This window comes from Aricia agestis, chromosome 13, assembly GCF_905147365.1.
Source record: "Aricia agestis chromosome 13, ilAriAges1.1, whole genome shotgun sequence".
Lineage (NCBI taxonomy): Eukaryota > Metazoa > Arthropoda > Insecta > Lepidoptera > Lycaenidae > Aricia > Aricia agestis.
The window spans coordinates 6,450,373-6,471,406 of record NC_056418.1 but is presented as its reverse complement, the minus strand read 5'-3'; the positions used below and the strand labels follow the sequence as shown (position 1 = coordinate 6,471,406).

At 35.9% G+C, this 21,034-nt stretch overlaps 1 protein-coding gene and 1 long non-coding RNA gene across 3 annotated transcripts in view; one reads left to right on the top strand and one right to left on the bottom strand.

Annotated features, from left to right (window-relative positions):
- LOC121732999 (dorsal-ventral patterning protein Sog) overlaps window positions 1–21,034 on the top strand; it is a 139,081-nt gene that overhangs the window by 60,842 nt on the left and 57,205 nt on the right. For both annotated transcript variants that reach the window (XM_042123063.1, XM_042123064.1), the window contains exons 2-3: window positions 15,344–15,447; window positions 16,651–16,783. In XM_042123063.1, coding sequence (XP_041978997.1) covers window positions 15,344–15,447; window positions 16,651–16,783 — 237 coding nt within the window. The remainder of the gene's footprint in view (window positions 1–15,343; window positions 15,448–16,650; window positions 16,784–21,034) is intronic.
- On the bottom strand, window positions 687–19,646 carry LOC121733000. The gene is made up of 3 exons (XR_006036476.1): window positions 19,591–19,646; window positions 18,408–18,413; window positions 687–697 (listed from the first exon to the last, which is right to left on the bottom strand). It is a non-coding gene; the product is annotated as an uncharacterized LOC121733000 (long non-coding RNA).

The window sequence follows — 21,034 nt, the reverse complement described above, 5'->3', positions numbered from 1 at the left end:
AAAAAAAAAAAACAAAAAAATCCTCCTAAAATGTAATTTACACTGATATAACACAACTAGGGTATGTTATTCGAATATTCGAATACTCGTTTTATTCGAATATTCGACGATTTTATTATTCGAATATTCGCCAAATTATTTGTCGAGTAATTCGAATAGTAAAAATATTTATTATTTTTGTTTAAAATGCTATCAAACATAAAATTAACATGGAATAAGAACATAATTAAGTTTATTTCAGTAAAATAATATTATTTATGAATATTCTACATCTTTAATGATAATATTATAATATATAAATCATTCATCGTCGCCGTTGACCATGTTTTAGAAATGTCTAATCCCACCAAAACATTAAATGTAGCATAAAACGTAAACATAAAAAGCGATACCGCGATATAAAGGGAGTGCTACACCATCTATCGAGCGGGTAATAGAGTGTACATCGTAATTCGCAGTTCTGATTTCATTTATATTTTAATCGAATTTAATTATCATAGTTTCATTGTTAACTTTGTTAACACTATTTTTCCTTTTGTACGTAAAATAATTATTATGAAGTCGAAATTCATTTTTAATGTTCAAAGCCACAAACATGAAAATCTTTTCTTTTATTTAATAATTATAATTATACTTTTCAGTTTTTAGGTTTTCGCGTTTTAATCCTTGCCCGAAGGATGAAAACGGGGGCCTATTCCTAATGAGTCTAGACTTCGCTGTCGTCTGTCGTCCATCCGTGTGTCACGAGGCTAGATCTCGAGAACCGCAATAGCTAAATATTTTAATTTTTTACAAATCATGTACTTTTGTTGTCGCTATAAAAGCTAATAGTCCAACTATAATAAAATAAATGATTAATCGGGGGTCTCATACAACAAACACGTTTTTTTGCCATTTTTTGCACTATATCCATAATGGTAAAAGTAAGGTTTTTGAAAATTTCAGAAAATACTTAATTGTATTTCAACTTTAATAATAAGTAATAAAAAGTACATAAACTTGTGATTTAAGGGGGCTCCCATACAAATTTACGGTACGGAACCCTATGTACGCCAGTCCGACTCGCACTTGGCCAGTTTCATAATTTTTCCTTTCATTGTGGATTGTTAGATGAATGATTAGGCGTGTTGAATGAAACTCCAGGCTGCTAGACTTCTTTTATTAACTAGGTATTGATAATTGATTAAAGGCGGCATTCCAGTCCTTGCGTGCAGAGAGGAGTGCCAGAGACAAACTAGAGTAAGGCGCATAGACGAGTGTTGCTACATCTGACAAGGATAACGACCTACCTTGTTGCCAAATTTCAAGGTTCTAAGTCTGCTAGAAGTACCTTAGAATTTTGATGATCTGTCAGTCAGTCAGTGACAAAATTTAGTAACTTTGATCATCCGTAACTATTAAACTATTTATCGAAATGTTATGTAATTTGGGGGTTAAGCTAGTTTTAATACTTTCTCCTAGTCACCGAAATTCTAAATCCCTAGCTTTGTTAACATCGAAGATAAAGGGGGTCTGAAAAAGCCGCGAACCGTTTCGAGAAAAGTATGCTACGGCCGTACCTTTGCTAAAAAGCTTGGCTGGAGCACTGCCGTGCTCCCAGATAAATTCATTTGCAAAATCGTTATTTTGCCTAAAAGCCAAAATAACCATTTTGCCTAAAGACATGAAAATGAAGATATTATAAACTCCTTTCAGTCATGGATTTCAGTATCGTCAGTAATGGTCGCTCACGATCTGTATCCATTGACTTCTTTCAAGCATAATGACATGAGAAAAGTAAAATGTACTACGATCGAAAACGGTTTACACTTTACAGCCTTTCTTTTATTGCCCAGCTGTAACCTTAATTATACATTATAAATCTATATATTAAAAATTAAACATACATTTTTAAAGTGTTTAACGATAAAAATTAACTATGTCATTTACAAAGATTTATGTTGATAAAAGTAAAAATTAGAATTGCTTACTTCGTAGTATTAACAAAATAGGTTGTACATGGTTGTACGAAGTTTTTTGTTACTTTTGTTCAGAGTTTTCAGCATTTTTCAAAAATTTTGAATTATTCGAATAATATTCGAATTATTCGAAAACTTTTGTAAAATATTCGAATTATTCGAATAGTAAATTTGTCGAATAATAACATTCCCTAAACACAACATAATATTTTGATCGCTGTTAAGCATTTGTGCCCTAGCTCCTAACGCACAAAACATTTTTCGTGAAATTTGGAATGCAGTCTTGTTCTAAATCATCTAGAAAGAACATAACTGAATGCGTAATTTTTTGTGGGTTAGTACTTAGTACACGAATGCTTAACCGCGGCCAAATTTAACACCCCTAAAATACCATTTGATGTTTTTACCCCCCCAAACTTTTGAACCCCTAAGTTAGTAATCCTGAGCAAACCGCGGGTCAGACAGCGGCAGCAGATGTAGTCAACCTTTACGAAATAGGATCGTATACGTCTAGAGAATGGAAATAGTGGCGTTAAAATTTATAAGATGTAGTTTTAAACTGTATTAGCATTTTATTTAGTCGCTGAGACAAACAGGTCTCGTCGTTATCGCCATAAATAATATTTTAGAGTTACTTTTATATTGGTCTTGACGATTGTCTACTAGAGCTCATGACTAAACAGAGGCCCTAGACAAAGAACCTTTCGTTAAAAACGATGACGAAAGCTATGCAAATGTATGGGATTTGACATTAGTCTTCGCAAGTGAAATGTCATTTAGCGATGACTTATGTCAAACTGCATACATTTTGTTAACGAATTTCATCATCGTTTATAACGAAATATACTTTGTCTAGGGCCTCAGTAGCATTTAGGAGCTACGAATGATAAAAACTAGGTTTGAGGCATAATCTAAAAGATCTTGACGTAATATTTGTTTTTCTATTTGTCTGTATATACTTACTTATAAGTCTTAGTTATATCTGTACAATTTAACGTTGATTGTAATATGATAAGCTAAAGTACAGAATTTAGCTAACTTATCTATACTCTATACTATACTAATATTATAAATGCGAAAGTATCTCTGTCTGTCTGTCTGTCTGTCTCGCTTTCACGCCAAAACTACTGAACCGATTATAATGAAATTTTGTACACAGATAGTCTAAAGCCTGAGAAAGGACATAGGCTACTTTTTAATTGGAAAAAGGGGTTGTAAGAGGGTGAAAATGCGTAAATTTGGTCAAATTAAGTTAGTTCCAAAAACTCAAAACAGATGGCGCCAAGAGTCCCCTAGATCGCGCTATCGCTTGCTCATGCGTATTTCTATAAGAGGTGGTACCATGTTGATCTAACAGATGGTGCCAAGAGTCCCCTAGATCGCGTTATCGCTTGCTCATGCGTATTTCTATAAGAGGTGGTACTATGGAACTAAGTTTTTCGATTGTTATACACGTTATTAACTAATAACTCACCTACCAACTTAGATATCAAATTCAAAAACAACAGCGCCAAAACTACTGAACCGATTGTAATGAAATTTTGTACAGAGATAGTCTAAAGCCTGAGAAAGGACATATGCTACTTCTTACTGGAAAAAGGGGTTGTAAGGGGATGTTATGCGTAAATTTGTTCAAATTAAGTTAGTTCCAAAAACTGGAACAGATGGCGCCAAGAGTCGCCTAGATCGCGCTATCGCTTGCTCATATGTATTTCTATAAGATGTGGTACCATGTTGAGTTAATATTTTCGATTCTTTCGATTGTTATACATGTTATGAAATAACTCACCTACCAACATAGATAGAGACAAGTAACAACAGCCTACCAATAATAAATATTAAAATTTAAATAGTTTATGGGCATTGGGCAAAGCTAAAGTTGTGTAATGCATTATGCAGCTAAGTTGTGTAACGCTAAATAGTAAATAAGCTTTAAAATTTGGTATAAAGAAGTTTAATTAAAAAAAATCATATTATGTGCACACTACACGGCTGTTTTGGGTATTTTGATTTAAGGGGTACCAGGGTTTAAAAAAGCTATTGACACCAATTTTGTTGACACCGCGCGCTATAAACTGAAGTCCACGCGGACGAAGTTGCGGGCAACAACTAGTATTTTATACATGAAATAATTCTAAAGTACCGTTTTATGATCGATTGAATGTTATAATAATAAGACTTACGTAAGTAGCTGACATAATGTCTTTTACTATTTTGTTTATTTTAAACAAAAACGCTTAAGTAAATATAAATTACTGCAATGTTAACATTTACATTAAAATATATGTTTTTTTTAATTCATTGTATTATAATAATTATGTTAATCGCGTGACATATGACAAAATCAATAATTTATTTAAGACAATAATTACAAGGTAGGTCCGAGTCAGTTAGTCACTTGTATGCGGCCACACTAACGTAAAATTAACGATTAGCTATTATCGTTGTTAATAGAAATCAAGTTCCAATATTTTCTTATCAAGTGCGCTTAAACCTTCGACGAATCTGTCGAAGTTGTAAAATTTTTGTACATTATTGACTCTACATCCCAGTAATTCGCTCTTATTATTTTTTCTCGTTACCTAAGTTTTGACATGTAATGATGTCAAAGTTACGTGCACTTCCAGTTCTGCTGCGTATGCGCAGCGCTTTCGCACTACGTCCGGACACAACGGAAAAAATAAGGTATCCGGACTCCGGAGCCATATTTAGGGCGTAATGTGTAATAGAAAATATACAAGGTGTAACAAAACTAAGTGATAATACTTTAGGGTGTGCATGTGTTCCTTGTAGAGAGTTCACTGTGAAAGTAGCAGCGCTGAAAGACCAAATTTTTTTTACTTTTGTATAGAGAAACTCGTGACCGCGCTGGGGCGCTTGCCCTTGCTTAAAAAAAATTGGTATTTCAGCGCTGCACTTTCACAGTGAACACGTACACACCCTAAAGTATTATCACTTAGTTTTGTTACACCCTGTAGATGTCTACATGAAACCGTACATATTTTCACGAGTACCGAATAAAATTCAGATATAGTATAAAAGCGCTCTTACGGTGTACGCCGAAGCTACGAAGAGACAAAAATCGGTGTACCTTCGCAAATGTACCAGACAGCTACCAGTGTACCGTCAAGTGCGAAATGCGTTAGTGTGGCCCCAGCGCACAATTCTCAGGGCCTCACAGACTGCGGCGAGCGTATTATGTAAAGCGGTGTCGAATGTCACCAACAGGTGGATATCACTGAGAATTATTGTTGCGCATCGATCTACCGTCACTTTACGTCCATAATAGCTCTTATGTCGTTGGCTTAAAGGTCAGAGGTAGCTGGTCAGAAGGATCTCGTTATAAATCAATAGCGGGTATTTTCCTCTTGCCCATGGAAATGAGTTCGTAGTGAGAAAACGGAAATGGAAACGCACGTATTTAAATCTATAATTTTTAAATTTGTCTGGTTCATGTTCTAAAAACTGTTACTAAAAGAACCTAGGTAAGCTTATAGAGTCGATTTGGAATACATTATTTTGGCATGCATGATGCAACTTAAAGACAGACTTATCCGAGATTTCATCAATGTCTCAGTTTTAACGTAACGTTGGGAATTTCAATTTATTAAAAGCTGATTATTGAAATGACTTCTAATTAAAGTTCCGCTAACATTAAGAGGGCGACTAACGCAAAAAATCAAACATCGTCCTTCTCTCTTTACACTCACTCCCGTCTTTCATATGCCAGGTGAAAAAGGACGACTCGAAATCATCGTCGAGTTAGTTTTTTCTTAATAACTCGATAAATATACAATATTTTAAAAATCCACCAGGTCAGTGTCACAATGATATAATTTTATACAATGTGTTCAAATATTAACTTAGTTTAATGCACGGCTATGGCAATATATGACATATTCGTGAAAATTAGATGCATCTTTGTGATTTTTTTTGTATCGAGAAAATTTTAAGATATCGTGTTTTCGCTTAGATCAAATTCTTGGAAATATAATGTAGTATCTATGCTTAGAAAATAAAACAATTCGGGGCTTATTTTCAAGCACAAAAATGAAATTATAATATCGACAATTTAGGGTTAGTCGCCCCCTTAAGTACCTTCATGTACTAGGTAATATTAAAAATGCGAAGGTCTGTCTGTTACTTTTTAGATGCTTAATCCGCTAAACCGATTTTAATAAAAATCTGTGCAGTGGTTTAACAGTTTTAAACCACTGCACCGAAAATTGATCAAAGTAAGGCTATTTAAGGGTGCATATCAGGCACCAGTTTAAAAAAAACAATCTCTTGAAAGTTGAAACTGAAAACGAGGAAAACTGCGCATCCGAGAAAAAAGTCAGAAACACAAACATTATTTATTCGTGATAACAAAAATAAATATTCCTCAAATAGATAGTCTGAGTCGTCATCAAAAAGTCTAAGGCACGTCTAATATGACTTATGTAAATAAACGGCGAGACAACCTAAACTCTGCCGAGTTCTGGGAACCGTTGGAGCGGTGCCAGAACTCGGGAAGAGTATTGGCGACGGCCCTTCATGATCTGTTTATGGAAATATCCAATACGTTTGATTCATAAAAAATATAGCGCCATGTTATAAATTCGGGCGTTTGTATATTTCATGTCCTTGTACGGGTAAACTAAAAAGTAGCCTGTTCTTACAGAGCCTTAAGTATTATCAATGTTGGTCAAATCTTTTGTGCAGTTTTTATGAGAAGAAGTAACACACACACTTGTGAACTTTCGGCTGATATATTGTGATGTGATTGCCTTTTGAATTTTTCAAGTTTGGCTGCTGGACGCTAAAATTTCATGTGGCCACACCATTAAGAATACATATGTATTCTTAATGGTGTGGCCACATGTAATTTTAGTACAAGATGTGGCGCCAAATCTTTTTAGACAAGAAACAATTTCGTATTTGTATCTAATAAATTTGAATGTCAACTCTCATTTTGTTGTGCTTGAGCGTGTTAAGCATAAGATCTACGAAAGCATAAAATTAATAACATGCAATATTAGGAGTGCCACAAGGACGATCACCCATATTATTCTTTACATCCAGCTTTACATAAAATCTCAACAATTCCTTCAAACTCAATACATCAATGCTATGAAGGCTCGGTGTAATCTGCGGTATGCGAGCCCTCCATTGTCATAGATCACGGGCTTGTGTTTATTTAAGTCACATCTATAAATCCTGTACATAAAAGGGCTGAGCCTAAGGACGTGGGCTGAACATAAATTTCTAGTCGTGAATTAGCCTTAAGCAGGATATTTTGACGCGTGTTCAGCTCATCTATAGAGTTCTACGCGTTTGACTGGTTAGAATAGCGTGGCTTAGCATTAAACAAATTCTTAGGTGGCTTAACATAAAATTGACTGTATTTTTCTCAGTTTCATTATGAATTTTAACTATTAAGAGGGCGACTAACCAAAAAAATTAAACATTGTCCTTCTCTCTTCACACTCACGCCCGACTTTCATATGCCAGGTGAAAAGGACGACGCGGATTCATCGCCAAATTAGTTTTTTCTCAATAACTCGATAAATATACAACATTTTAAAAATACGCTTGGTCGATTTCTCAATAATAGAATTTTATACAATATGTTAAAATATTAACTTAGTTCAATGCACAGTTATGGCAATAAATGAAAAGTTCGTGAAAATTAGATGCATCTTTGTGATTTTTTTCCATCGAGAAAATTTTAAGATATCGTGTTTTTGCTCAGATCGAATTCGCGGAAATATAATGTAGTATCTAATTTAAAAAAATGAAACAATTCGGGGCTTATTTTCAAGTATAAAAATGAATTATAAAATCAAAAATGTTGGGTTAGTCGCTTCCTTAAAACACAAAATAAATTAAAAATTAACTATAATTAATTATTATAACATAATATACGCTATATAATTATAGCGTTTGTCACGTTTAGCAATAGGGCACTATTTACTAGATAGACTTATGGCTATACGGAGTTGCGAGCGTCATCAAGTATACATTTATACAATGTGTCCCGACACCGGTGTCCGAGCCTATAAGGTTATGACTTATGATGTAGGGCATATTTTATCGACAAATTGGCTATCAATTTTTTTTCTGCAATTTTTTAATAAAATTTTTTCTCTGGCACTCATACTTAATCTGACCAATACTTCATAATTCGTTATAACTTCTAAACGATCTGACTTAGAGCATAAAAGTAAAGGAATTTATTTAAGATGAAAACCTCTTCTATCTTTTTAAAATAAAAAATAACCAGTTTAATGTGCTAGATTTTGCACGTTTTGAACGTGGGAGAGCCATGCTTTGGCACGAATGGGCCGGCTCTACCGGAGAAATACCACGTTCTCACAGAAAACCGGTGTGAAACAGCGCCAGCGCTGTGTTTCGCCGAATGAGTGAGTTTACCGGAGGCCCAATCCCCTACCCTATTCCCTTCCCTACCCTCCCCTATTCCCTTCCCATCCATACCCTCCCCTATTACCCTATTCCCTCTTAAAAGGCCGGCAACGCAACTGCAGCTCTTCTGATGCTGCGAGTGTCCATGGGCGACGGAAGTTGCTTTCCATCAGGTGACCCGTTTGCTCGTTTGCCCCCTTATTTCATAAAAAAAACAAAAAAGCCATATTTTATAAAAATATACACAATTTTTTCCTTAAAATTTGGTTTTTCTGTATTTAATTCCACGAAATTTATAACATATTGCTGGTGTAAGCGTAGTCCACGAGTTTAGATATCAAATGAGACCTTTTTTATCTTCAAAGGATATTTACATGAGAAGTATTGGTAAGAATAGTGTGAAAGTCCGAGAAAAACTAGAATGGCAGCCATTTTACAACCGAGAAAGAATGATAAAATTTGAGAGCCAATTTGTCGATAAAATATGCCATATATATACATTAAAGGATCGGACACCGGTGTCGGGACACATTGTATATTAATTTCATTTTGTTATTGCAACCGATAATATTAAAGACTTACAAAATCTCAAGTTTCTTATGTCGACTACTACGACTGTTATTGGTAAGAAGATCCTGGGAATTCGTAAACACAACCTTGGCATTCAATGCGGTATAAACACGGGGAAAACTCAACAACGTATAGTTTTACCTCTAGCCTAAGTAGGAAATGCAGACAATTAAGTGCTACATCAAATAATTTAACCATTTGAAATAAAAACTTGGATAATACTCGATATGATGAGAGATAACTCCAGCTGATCTGAAGTGGCTACTTTGGAGAATCATAACTATTATGATCATAATATATTGATATATTTTTTTGAATCGCAAAATGGTCTCTTTGCGATTTGCGTGCAATTCATATATTATAAATTATAATATTACTCGTATGTCTAGTAATTCGCACAATTCATACTAATTTGACATTCATCAGTTTGACAGTTTTGACAATTCATTTTCTGAATTGATTTGAGAGGAATTGCACTTTGTGACCTTTTAGGTCTGCTAATGTTAGTTGCTCAGCAATACTTTTATTGCGCAGGAACCGTACATTTTCCTAAATAAAAACTCTTTAAATATTAGATAGGCACCAGACAGTCGCGGAATGATGATTAAATAATAATGATTCAGAAATTATAAAATATATCTTGGCTTAACATGGAAAAGGGCCTTTATGATAGTGCATAAATTGGCCAGTCCGTAAAGTAAAGCCTTTTATAGAAATTGATAAACTTATAACCATTAACATCTTTATAATATTAGCCTGGAATCTAGATTGAGTTTGTATAATTTAGATAAGATTTGAAAATGCGATTGTGCTGCCCTTTCCAAAGCGGGTTTATTTCTAGCATTTCTATCTCGACTTACTATAATTATCATATTTAACTAATTATAAGGTCTTTGCTTCTCTCGCTGACAGCATTGCGTATTTTTTCCATGTTCTTTCATTTTTATATTAAATACCAGATGTTGCCTGCTTTGTTCGCGTTTTGAGCGTCATAGCCGTGTTTTCTTAATAAAAACTATTATTTATCCCACTCTCTATATGCCAAATTTCATCAAAATCAGCGAAGTGATTAAATCAGTGAGTAACTGACAGACATACGGATTCTAAAAGTATACTCTTTATGTCTATTATGTGTAGACATCGGATTATATGCATTTGCATACTTGCATATTTGCAAATGCATATAATGGCACTTTTTAGGCGTTAGTGCATATTTTGGCAATTTTTCGTTGATAGTGCATATTTCGGTAGTTTCATGCCCTCGCAGTCTTCAAACTAGCTATCATGACACACACCGAGGCCACAAAACAGAGGTATAGATTAAAAAACACTTCAAATATGTGGCTCCATCCCCATTAAAAGAATGCAATAGACCCGATAGGTACAATATCTTTCTAGAAACAAAATTTGTTTTTGTACTTGGCAACATTAGTAAAAAATTGGAATAAAGTAGTTACCGATTTCTTAAACTTCCATGGTACATTAAGATTGCAATCGGAAAATGTTGGTAGAAAATTATTATTGGTGCTATAAAATAAATTATGAAAAATTAAAAGTCCTGATTTAATGAAATTATAAAATTGACGCTTTAGCTCTTCACAAAAATTATAAATTTTAATAATAAGAGACATTTGATTGTGCATATTTTGTGCATATTTCGGCCATTTATCGTGCATACTTGCATGCACTTTGATCGTGCATATAATCCGATGTCTAATTATGTGTTTCTGAATATCGAAAAATACCGATGTATCAAACCTTTGTAATCCAGCCATACACATCTATTTAAAAATATTTGAGGCTCAACGGAATCACTTCTGTAGCCCTAGCACGGTGACCAGTGGAAATGCGAAAGTATAGACAAACTGTGGAGATATGGTGAAGATAAACTTAAGGTGTCGTTCCAAACTTTTTTCGTTCCGAAAAATTCAATTAAAATGCCACTTTATGACAGACTATAGTCACACACTGTGGAGATAAACTTAAGGTGCCGTTCCGATCTTTTTTTGTTCCGAAAAATTCAATTCAAATGCCACTTTATGACAGAATATAGTCCTAAAAATTCAAATAACATCCTTTTTTATGACATATACTATAGTCGGTCATAAAGTGGCATTTTAATTGAATTTTTGTCGGTCGCGATAAGCTGCGGTAAAGATCGGAACGGCACCTTAAGTTTATGTCCACAGTTTGTCTATACTTTCGCATTTCTACTGGTGGCCGTGCTAGCACTACAGGAACACTCTAAAGCAATTTACTTGTACGGTCGTAAAAATGATTCCGGATCAATGAATGACTTTGTAATAAGGATGGAGGGTGCTGCTGGGCCAGGATGTGGTAATCGCAGCCTGGATAGTGTTAAACAGGAGATGTCTAGTCAGGTTCTTAACCCCACTTGGTGATATGAATAAGCGCATGCGCAGTTATGCGAATTCTAAGCGGGACTTTGGCTATTTTTTATTACATAACATTCGTACTGAGAGTCAATAACTTTTATTTATTGACGAGTCTAACAGAAAATGTATATGTGAATAACAGCGTAAATGTAGAGTTTGCGTCAAAATCTGCAGTAATAAAATCAATAATAATATAATTAAATGTCCTTGGGTGCGGCCGCTGTATAAGTGAACAAAACTATACAATCTGACGACGACTATGGAAATGATACACAGAAAGTTGAAGAGTTACTTAGGCTAAAAAAGAAAAGAAAATGTAACACCTCGAAGTCATATAAAACCGAGGTGAGTGAAGATGAGAGTATAATAAAGTAAAACGATGTACACGTGCAAGATATAGTGAGGTAACACAGGTTAACTAGGTATTTACATACCGCTCTAGTGAGTGGCCGGCTAAAAATAAGCTACCTGTAGTGTTGATACGTAGGGAGACGACATCTCATGAGCGGATCTCTAACGTTTGAGAAAGGTTACAATTTTAACTTACTAGAAGAGAAGTCCCTAGTCCTTTAAGGCGACGCCTTGATAATTTGGCTGTAGCGATATCGATTTTTCTCAGCAATGACTAAAGCTAAGAAATAAAAGTTCATTGTCAGTATTCATCATGTCTTTGTCTTTGAATTACCCATAGCATAACACGCTTGGTCAACTTTTATAATACATAATAATCAATCAAAAATACCTCTGTAAATAAGGGATTCCTATTTTGCCAACAGAGGAGAGTGATTTAAGCTTCCAAAATTTCTACATAGATTGGTTCAAGCATACACTTTCATTTGCCCATAGCTTATATGAAATGTATTTATGGCTTTTAAATTACGCGACAAAAACCATTTTGTCGCTTACGCCCTTTTTTCATTTTTTGCTGTATCATTGCTTGTTTTCTATGAGAAGCCGGGCTGGCCTCTTACTTAAAAAACAAGCAATCTAAAACATATCCAACACGGTTTTTTAATAAACTAAATATTCCAACGCGGCGTCACCTTAATCCAATAAGACAATAGAAATTAGTCTTAAACCTTTTGAACTATTAAGTATATACATCCTTCTCTCTCTACACTATAAGATTCAGCTACTTATATATAATTTTTCACTTTGTTTTGTTACACCCTATACATTGAATGAGTTATATTCCGCCAGTGTGGCTTAGTAAATCTGATAGTCGGGTCGATAGGCCTGGCCTCTATAAATAGGCGTCACTGTTATCTGTCCCAACTATTTAATTAACCTTACAGCACGAGTGCATTGATAACGATACTTTACGTGAAAATACATTTGTCTCGCTCTGACGAGTGTAAATAGAGGGAGAGGAAAACGTGGCGCTTCGTTTACGGTATCCAGGCGATAAGGGAAGTTTCTTAAGAGAAGTCTATATTTGCTATCCAGACTGATTCTTAGGATGTTCTTTGCAGTCAAAAAAAGAGCCTTCTTTGATTTTGTATTCGAAATTCAGAATGGTCCTTTTTGATCATACTTTTTGGATAAAGCCGAGCATGAAGAACCAGTGTAAAAACCACATCTTCTACTTTTCTCAAATATTTCGGCTTTCCTGTCTACTTTATATCACATATATTCCTCTCTAGATCATTCTATCTGTATGGTTATCGATAGTATGTTTTTAATTTCACATTTTATCTTTATATTTTGCAAATAATAATATCAGTCAGTAACACTGTTTGTTGAGTTGCAGCAAGTTTTTCAGTGCATGTTGCAATATCAAATATTTGCGTTGCAATGCTCGTCATTCCTCTAATCAGAGCCCTGATGTACAATGCGCAATTCGACTCGTTCGGAAACTTCATCGCGGATCCAATAAACCAATGCACGGTAAAGTTTCCGAATCCGTGTCGAACGGGAATTGTGAATCGCCCTGCAGCAGGCTTCGCATGGTCACCATAGAAGCAGTTCCTTTCTACGGAAGAATAGACAAAGTGACAGTTAGACAAAGGAAATCTGCCATTTTGTCACTATTATATCCATTTAGTATTATTAGATACTAAATGGATATTTACTTAATGGATAGATATTAGGTATATCCATTTTTCCCGTTTCTAATGTTGTTATGGTAAGCCTGCAATGCGCGTGCGCATTTCGCAAAAGCATTTATTTCTGCGATCAAACTGCTTAATAAAATTTTCATTGCCTCAATTGAGGAGCGCATAAGATGTACAGTTTTTAGGTTAAATAAAGGTACATTGACGTCAGCGTTTGATCGCGGAATTTAACTGATGCTGACTGCAAGATGGCTACACTTTGATATTGATATTTTGAATAATTTTAGGTTGAGATAATAATTTAAAGACTGGGATATTCTGTAGTAAGGGAGTATAATTATCGAATAAGTACCTACAGGTTGGGAATCGACAATGTTTTGATAACATGAGGTAAGTACCCACTAGGTATCAAAGAAAAATAACATGTTATTGTAACTTAATATGATTGAAGGTAGGTCTTTGAAGGTAATCTACGTAGAACACCTTATTCGGAATGGAATTTAAGATTCTCCATATCGCGCAATAGATGTATGTAAATTATATGTACCTCTTCTGCAAAAACTACGGTAGATGCGCCTCATAAATAGGAATTTTAAGGAATAAAATAAAACTTGAGAGGTGTCATGTGGACACCCGAATAGAACGAAGTTATTTCTTATCATAGAGAAAAATAAATACATATATTGCTTCATAATATGTTCAAAAACCTGTATATTACGGGAGCCCTAGAAGAATTTTTTTTTGATTACTGTCAAGCTAATTTTTTGTGAGTAGCTTCATTTGGATAAGACGAACAACATTTTTAGTTGCAAAAAGTCTACTACTGTTATGTACTAGTATACATATACGCTCAAAAATTATATTAATTAATTAAATAAAAAAAAAAACGCCATCTAGTTGACGCACATGAATACTATCAACGCCCTCTGCCCCTACCATGCTAATGGTACTAATAGAAAAGTGTCGGGGTCAAAATATATCGTTCTGTCTAACCTCCTTTGTGCCGAACGCGCGATAAGGAACTTCGTTCCAATATTGCAGTATTATATTCAACTGAGTCTAAATTATTTTCTTCCTTCTAAGTTCTAACACACTCCTCAGATAAAATATAGTTCCAGCTACGGCAACTGTACAGTGTACACACGACTTTCCTTTATTTACAGAGCGTTTAATTTACTTAGCACTTAATTTTATTCAGTTATAATCAACTTCGGGCGCATTTGAATAATTAAGTGTTACATAAATCAATTTAGTTCCAATTCGAACGTTAGGAATTGCAAATTTTAAGGCCAGAGTGGTGTTTTAAGATATGCTTCATTATTTATCGTATTGCGGAATAAATAACTAAATTTTCGAGTGGCATTTTAAATCGTGACCGAGCCTTTACATTAATTAATAAAATTTCCGACTGAAACAATTGGTTCGTGCCGCATTTATCATTGCGCGGATTGGAAAGGACGAACTTTCTTGCGCGCGCGCCGATATAATTCCCATTATTATAAATGAATGCAACCGTACTGTTTGCTTTGTCTCAACAAGGTGATAACTGCGGTTTGAATTATAGCTGCCATTTATTATACTAGCTCAGTTAATTAAACAGCTGTATAATTTTCATATGCACTGAATTTATATTAGTTGTGACTTAGCATTTTTTATGTCATCACAATCGTATTTGATAGTGATAATTTTAAAATGCTAAGTAGTAACATAACTTAAGTTACCACGTAACACAATACTACATACAAAAAAAATGAGGTCCATCCTCATTAATGATCTATAGATCATTAATGAGGTCTTCGGTCACTTTAGCTATGTCACTTACAGAATTTATATAGGTTAATCTTCTTGTGATTGTGGTGATTTATAATGTCTACCTCTTCATCCTAACTCCTAAGTGTCATTAGTGTTCTAAAGTGTGTCCTTCTTCATAATATTGACCAATACCCATCTTTGTCAACAGAATGTCAGTTCGGCAAGCAGGCGAAGGAGCTGGGGTCGACGTGGTTCGCGGACCTGGGCCCGCCCTTCGGCGTCATGTACTGCATCAAGTGTGAGTGCATATCGGTAAGGGCCATGTATTTTTTTAAAGGTCAAATAGCCTTATTCACAAATATATTTTAAGGGTGCCACACATTTTTTTTTTATGAAATAAGGGGGCAAACGAGCAAACGGGTCACCTGATGGAAAGCAACTTCCGTCGCCCATAGACACTCGCAGCATCAGAAGAGCTGCAAGTGCGTTGCCGGCCTTTTAAGAGGGAATAGGGTAATAGGGGAAGGTAGGGATGGAAAGGAAAGGGAATAAGGGAGGGTAGGGAAGGGAATAGGGTAGGGGATTGGGCCTCCGGTAAACTCACTCACTCGGCGAAACACAGCGCAAGCGCTGTTTCACGCCGGTTTTCTGTGAGGACGTGGTATTTCTCCGGTCGAGCCGGCCCATTCGTGCCGAAGCATGGCTCTCCCACGTCAAAATAGAAAAATTAACAGACTCTGGTCGGCAGGCTGCCTGACAGTCATTGACCGTCGATACAAAATCAACTACAAAATCGTCAGGGGAACTGTGAGTCTGTGGTCTTTTCCGATTAACTGCCAGGCGACGGCCTGCCGGCGAACTGTTGATACTCGTATGTGGGGCCCTTTAATGATAGAGATGACTTCCGCAACTCCTTTTCGCCAAAATTCGTTTATCGCACAGGAACCGTACATTTTCTGGAATAAAAAGTATCCTACGTGCTTTCCTGGGACTCAAAGTATTTCCGTACCAAATTTCAGCAAAAGTGGTTTGGGCGTGAAGAGGTAACAGACAGACACACTTTCGCATTTATAATATATTATAATGGATAACTTATTTTTAATTTCATAAAGAGTTTGACAGAAAATGATGCTTACGTCGAACTCTTCATGAGATTAAAGAAAAATAGATAGAACTATTTATTGCTCACAAATTGGTACTAACTAAAATTGGTACTATTAAAGCTAGATGTTATAATTACATATCTCTGCGTAGAGCGTAGAGTTCGGCCTGTATTGCTTGAAAACTTTCTAATCAATGAATTAGTTCGTTCATCCAGATAACATATTGTCGTTAATTTGAGGAAGAGATACTGCAGCAAACGATTTTTTGTTATCTTTACTAAATAACGTTTACTGTTTTAAGGACTAGATATGTCATCTTGGCGAGTCGTTAATGCGTAAAACTTATAGATCGAACTAATCTAGTGGTCTAATGGTCATAACTTATAAACTTCATCATATTCTTCAACCACAGGTACAGAAAAAGCGGAGAGTAGTGGCGAAGGTCCACTGCCGAAATATCAAGAACGAGTGTCCTGAACCCACGTGCGATACGCCAGAGCTGCTGCCTGGTCGCTGCTGCAAGTCCTGTCCTGGAGACGTTGATTGTGAGTACCTTTGTAAATCACACTTGCATACATCTAGATAGTTCTAGAATTCATAGCTATTCTGTGGTCTTGACGTTCCAAACAAGAATAATGTAACACCAACTTTTGGAAGTTTTACATGTTAAAAAGGACTTTTAAACATAAAATTCCATTTTTTAAACAAAGCCGCTAAATTCGTTTCTGATACTTACCAAATAATTTTTGGGTGCGAAGCAATAACCAAATAAGTAAAAAAACCTTTTTAAATTCGTTCTATTTTATTTAGACATAAGTTGAAAGTACGTTTAAAGTATGTTTATAAATAGTTATTGACAATTCAAACTTCTCTAATTAAATTTTTTCTAATTTAATTTAATGTCCTAACTTTACTTTCAATTTCAAACCAACTCTACCGTGGTTTACGTATGAAAATCAAGATAATTTCCAGGCGGTAAAGCCATTGACTGGGACAATATTAACGACTGCCAGACTGACGTGAACATTATAAATTAATAGCTTTATTAAATAGCAATTTTTTTTTAATGAAATAAAACGGGGGCAAACGAGCAAACGGGTCACCTGATGGAAAGCAACTTCCATCGCCCATGGACACTCGCAGCATCAGAAGAGCTGCAAGTGCGTTGCTGGCCTTTTAAGAGAAAATAGGGTAATAGGGGAGGGTAGGGAAGGGAAGGGAATAGTTGAGGGTAGGGAAGGGAATAGGGTAGGGGTTAGGGGATTGGGCCTCCGGTAAACTCACTCACTCGGCGAAACACAGCGCAAGCGCTGTTTCACGCCGGTTTTCTGTGAGAACGTGGTATTTATCCGGTCGAGCCGGCCCATTTGTGCCGAAGCATGGCTCTCCCACGTATGAATGAATTTCTATGAAAGTGAGTTAAAATTGCGATATGCTCGATTGAGCGAAATTGTTGATCGCCCCGGCGAAAATTACTTGATAAGAATCCTTTTTACCTGGAATTTTAAATTAATATAAAGTAGTTTGAGATGATAATGTTCACGTGCTTGCTTTTGTTGTACAGTATAATAATATGTGAAGGTTTCTTGATTTATTTCCCTACTTATTTACATGAATTTCTATAAAAATCCCAATTAATACGAGATGCTCCATGGCTAAGACGGGCTCTAGCATTGCATAATATTTTTTTGACCAAAAAAAACTTAAGTAGCCCATAAAAAATTGAACGTCTTCAAGTTTTTATAATTAGTTTACAATATTAGACAGCAAATAGGATCTATCTGGGACCTATTTTGAGTAAACGAACGATTCGAAATTCGGATGGTCCAAACTGCGCAGGCCATCACAATACTTTACCCCCCTTATTAATAAACGTTGTATAAGCTTTGAATAGTTACACGATGTTTTGTCTTCTACAATCCAATTAAAAATGTCACTTGTGTGACAGGAACAAAACACTGCATAACTATTCTAAGCTTATACAATGTTTATTAATAAGGGGGTACATGTCCAAATGTGTATATATTATAAATTATAATGTAATTACTAATTAGTCTTGTTTGAACCATAATAATACCCCCCACACCGGTTTCGGTGACGGTGGCCGGTTTCATTGGAACCAGGCTAGGTACGCAGGAGTAATTTTATAGTGCCCAAGTGTGTGCGCACACAAGTCTCTATTCCTTTACTCTCTCATAACCCAAAGACCGACACGACTGGCGTATCAGGCGCAGGACCGACTTTTTACATGCCCATCCGACGCATGGATCATCTTACTTGTCAGACAATCAGGTGATCAGCCTGCATTGTCCTAATCAAACATGCAAATAACATGATTCCAACGCGGGACTCGATCCCACGACCTCCGAGTCAAGAGCCACGCTCTTAACCACTGGACCAGGGAGGCGTTTGAACGAGAGTAAATTATGAAGCATACAAATGTTATTTTATCTGAAAATCGTAAAACGTAAAACATAAACTCGGTGTCATGATGTTATGGCAGAAATGAGTTATTGTTGTAACAGGTTAGTGATTCACCGCCATCTGTCGCTAGCATGTGCAGATGTCTTCATTTCGATCATATCTCAGGATATATGATGACCTATGACATATAATATAAAGCCTAATTAAATCTCTGGCGTATGTTTTGCCTCTCCTCGTCGTCGGTCGACCTCTCCATATTGGGACACTAAAATTCACAGAAAACCGGCGTGAAACAGCGCTTGCGCTGTGTTTCGCCGAGTAAGTGAGTTTACCGGAGGCCCAATCCCCTCCCCTATTACCCTATTACCTGTTTAAAGGCCGGCAACGCACCTGCAGTTCTTCTGATGCTGCGAGTGTCCATGGGCGACGGAACTGGGCGTACCCAGGTTCTGGGCCAGGGGGGGGCAAATTACGCAGATTCTGTGCCAGGGGGGGGCAAATCAGATTTTTTTTAAGCTAGGTGCTTATAAAGAATAAAACATTAATAATTTTTAGTTATAAAAATATTGAATTGCAAACAAATGACAAAAATTCGTTTTATTATTTTTAATTTTTATACATGAAAGTACTTAGTAGGGACGTCAACATGATCCAGGGGTGGGGCAGCTGCCCCCCCTGCCCCCCCCCCCCCCCCTCGGTACGCCCATGGCGACGGAAGTTGCTTTCCATCAGGTGACAATAATTGATGATGACATGATAATAATTGCTCGTTTGCCCCCTTATTTCATAAAAAAAATATCAACGTGAAGTAAAGCTTACTGTGATTGCTCATGATGGAGAGAAGTTCATCATGAGCAATGAATAGAAATTGTGTGGTGACTGGTGAAGTAGCTTCGTAGAACTAACCATGGTTATATGATCGCCTAACACAGGGTTTCTCAAACTTTCGGCTCCACGAACCCCTGTGTAAAATTTCCAGGTGACAGCGAACTCCTTACTCACTAATGAATCCCCCCCTAAGAAAATAATACTATTGACTGTTGAAGAAATAAGGTTTTGGAACGAAGTTCCTTATCGCGAGTTCGACGTAAAGGAGGCTAGACAGAACGATATTTGACCTCGACACTTTTTTATTAGTACCTGCATGGTAGGGGCGTTGATAGTATTCCTGTGCGTTAACTAGATTTTTTATAATAAACAGCGACGCGTTGTTAGTATTCCTGGGCGTAAATAGATGGCGTTTTTTATATATGTATACCTGCCCTGCCGTCGAATGGCAAACCCCTAAGGGTTCGCGTACCGCACTTTGAGAAACCCTGACCTAACGTAAAGAGTGGCCTGTAGAGAATTTGCAAATTAGCCTGGCTAAGCTTTTCGTAAATTGTAATAAATAAGGTTCGAATAAAATCACATTCCCCTTCTACAATATTAAGCTTCTCCGATTATAGAATATCAAATACAGGGTGTAACAAAACAAAGTGATATATGAGTTCACTGTAAAAGTAGCGGCGCTGGAAGATCAAAATTTTTGTGATTAGTATGGGCAAGCGCTTCAGCTGCTACTTTCACAGTGAATTCTATACATGGACTAGGACTGAAGACTCATACACACCCTGAGTATTATAACTTTCTTTTGTTATACACTGTATAAGTTTCTTTTAGCTGCATAATTTATTTGTTTGTGTGGTCCGTGATGCTCTACTGTACCAAATAATCAAATCTGAGTTTTCAAATGTCCTGTTATACCGTAGGCGGACGAAGAAAGTGGTTTTTGGAGACCAGCTGTTTATGGTAAGGCGGGTTCATCGTTCACATTCGTATTCGGAAGCCGCGACTTACATTTTGAACAAAACGTTACATCGGTTTTAAGAACATTTTCTCTGTATCATCATCGTTACCTATCTTCATGCTCGCCACAGCCTATAAAGCTGCATTTAAATCGTTTTACTAGATCGAATTTAAGTACGTTTATTCTACATCTATTACATGATAATTAATGCTGTTGCAACTAAAATACGAGTATGTGATTGTGTAATCTGAACTTTACTTAGTCAAAAATTGCATAAAAAATTGTACAAAGATTAAAGGTAAAAAAAATTGTACAAAAATAATTAATGTATTGCTTTACCAAAAATTTTTTTTTCAATAATCCGAATTTACATACACGAAAAAACATATTGAGGTAGTTGTCGCGATGTTTGTCAATCAACAGTCAGTCTACTCTTTGTTAATTTGATTAACATCTCTCTGTCTTACGATGCCTACCAGGTTCCTAAAACTACTATTAGGAGTTTATTATTATTAACATAATAATAAACTAATAAAATAATAAAAATGTAATATTATAAACATAGATCTACATCTATGTTAAG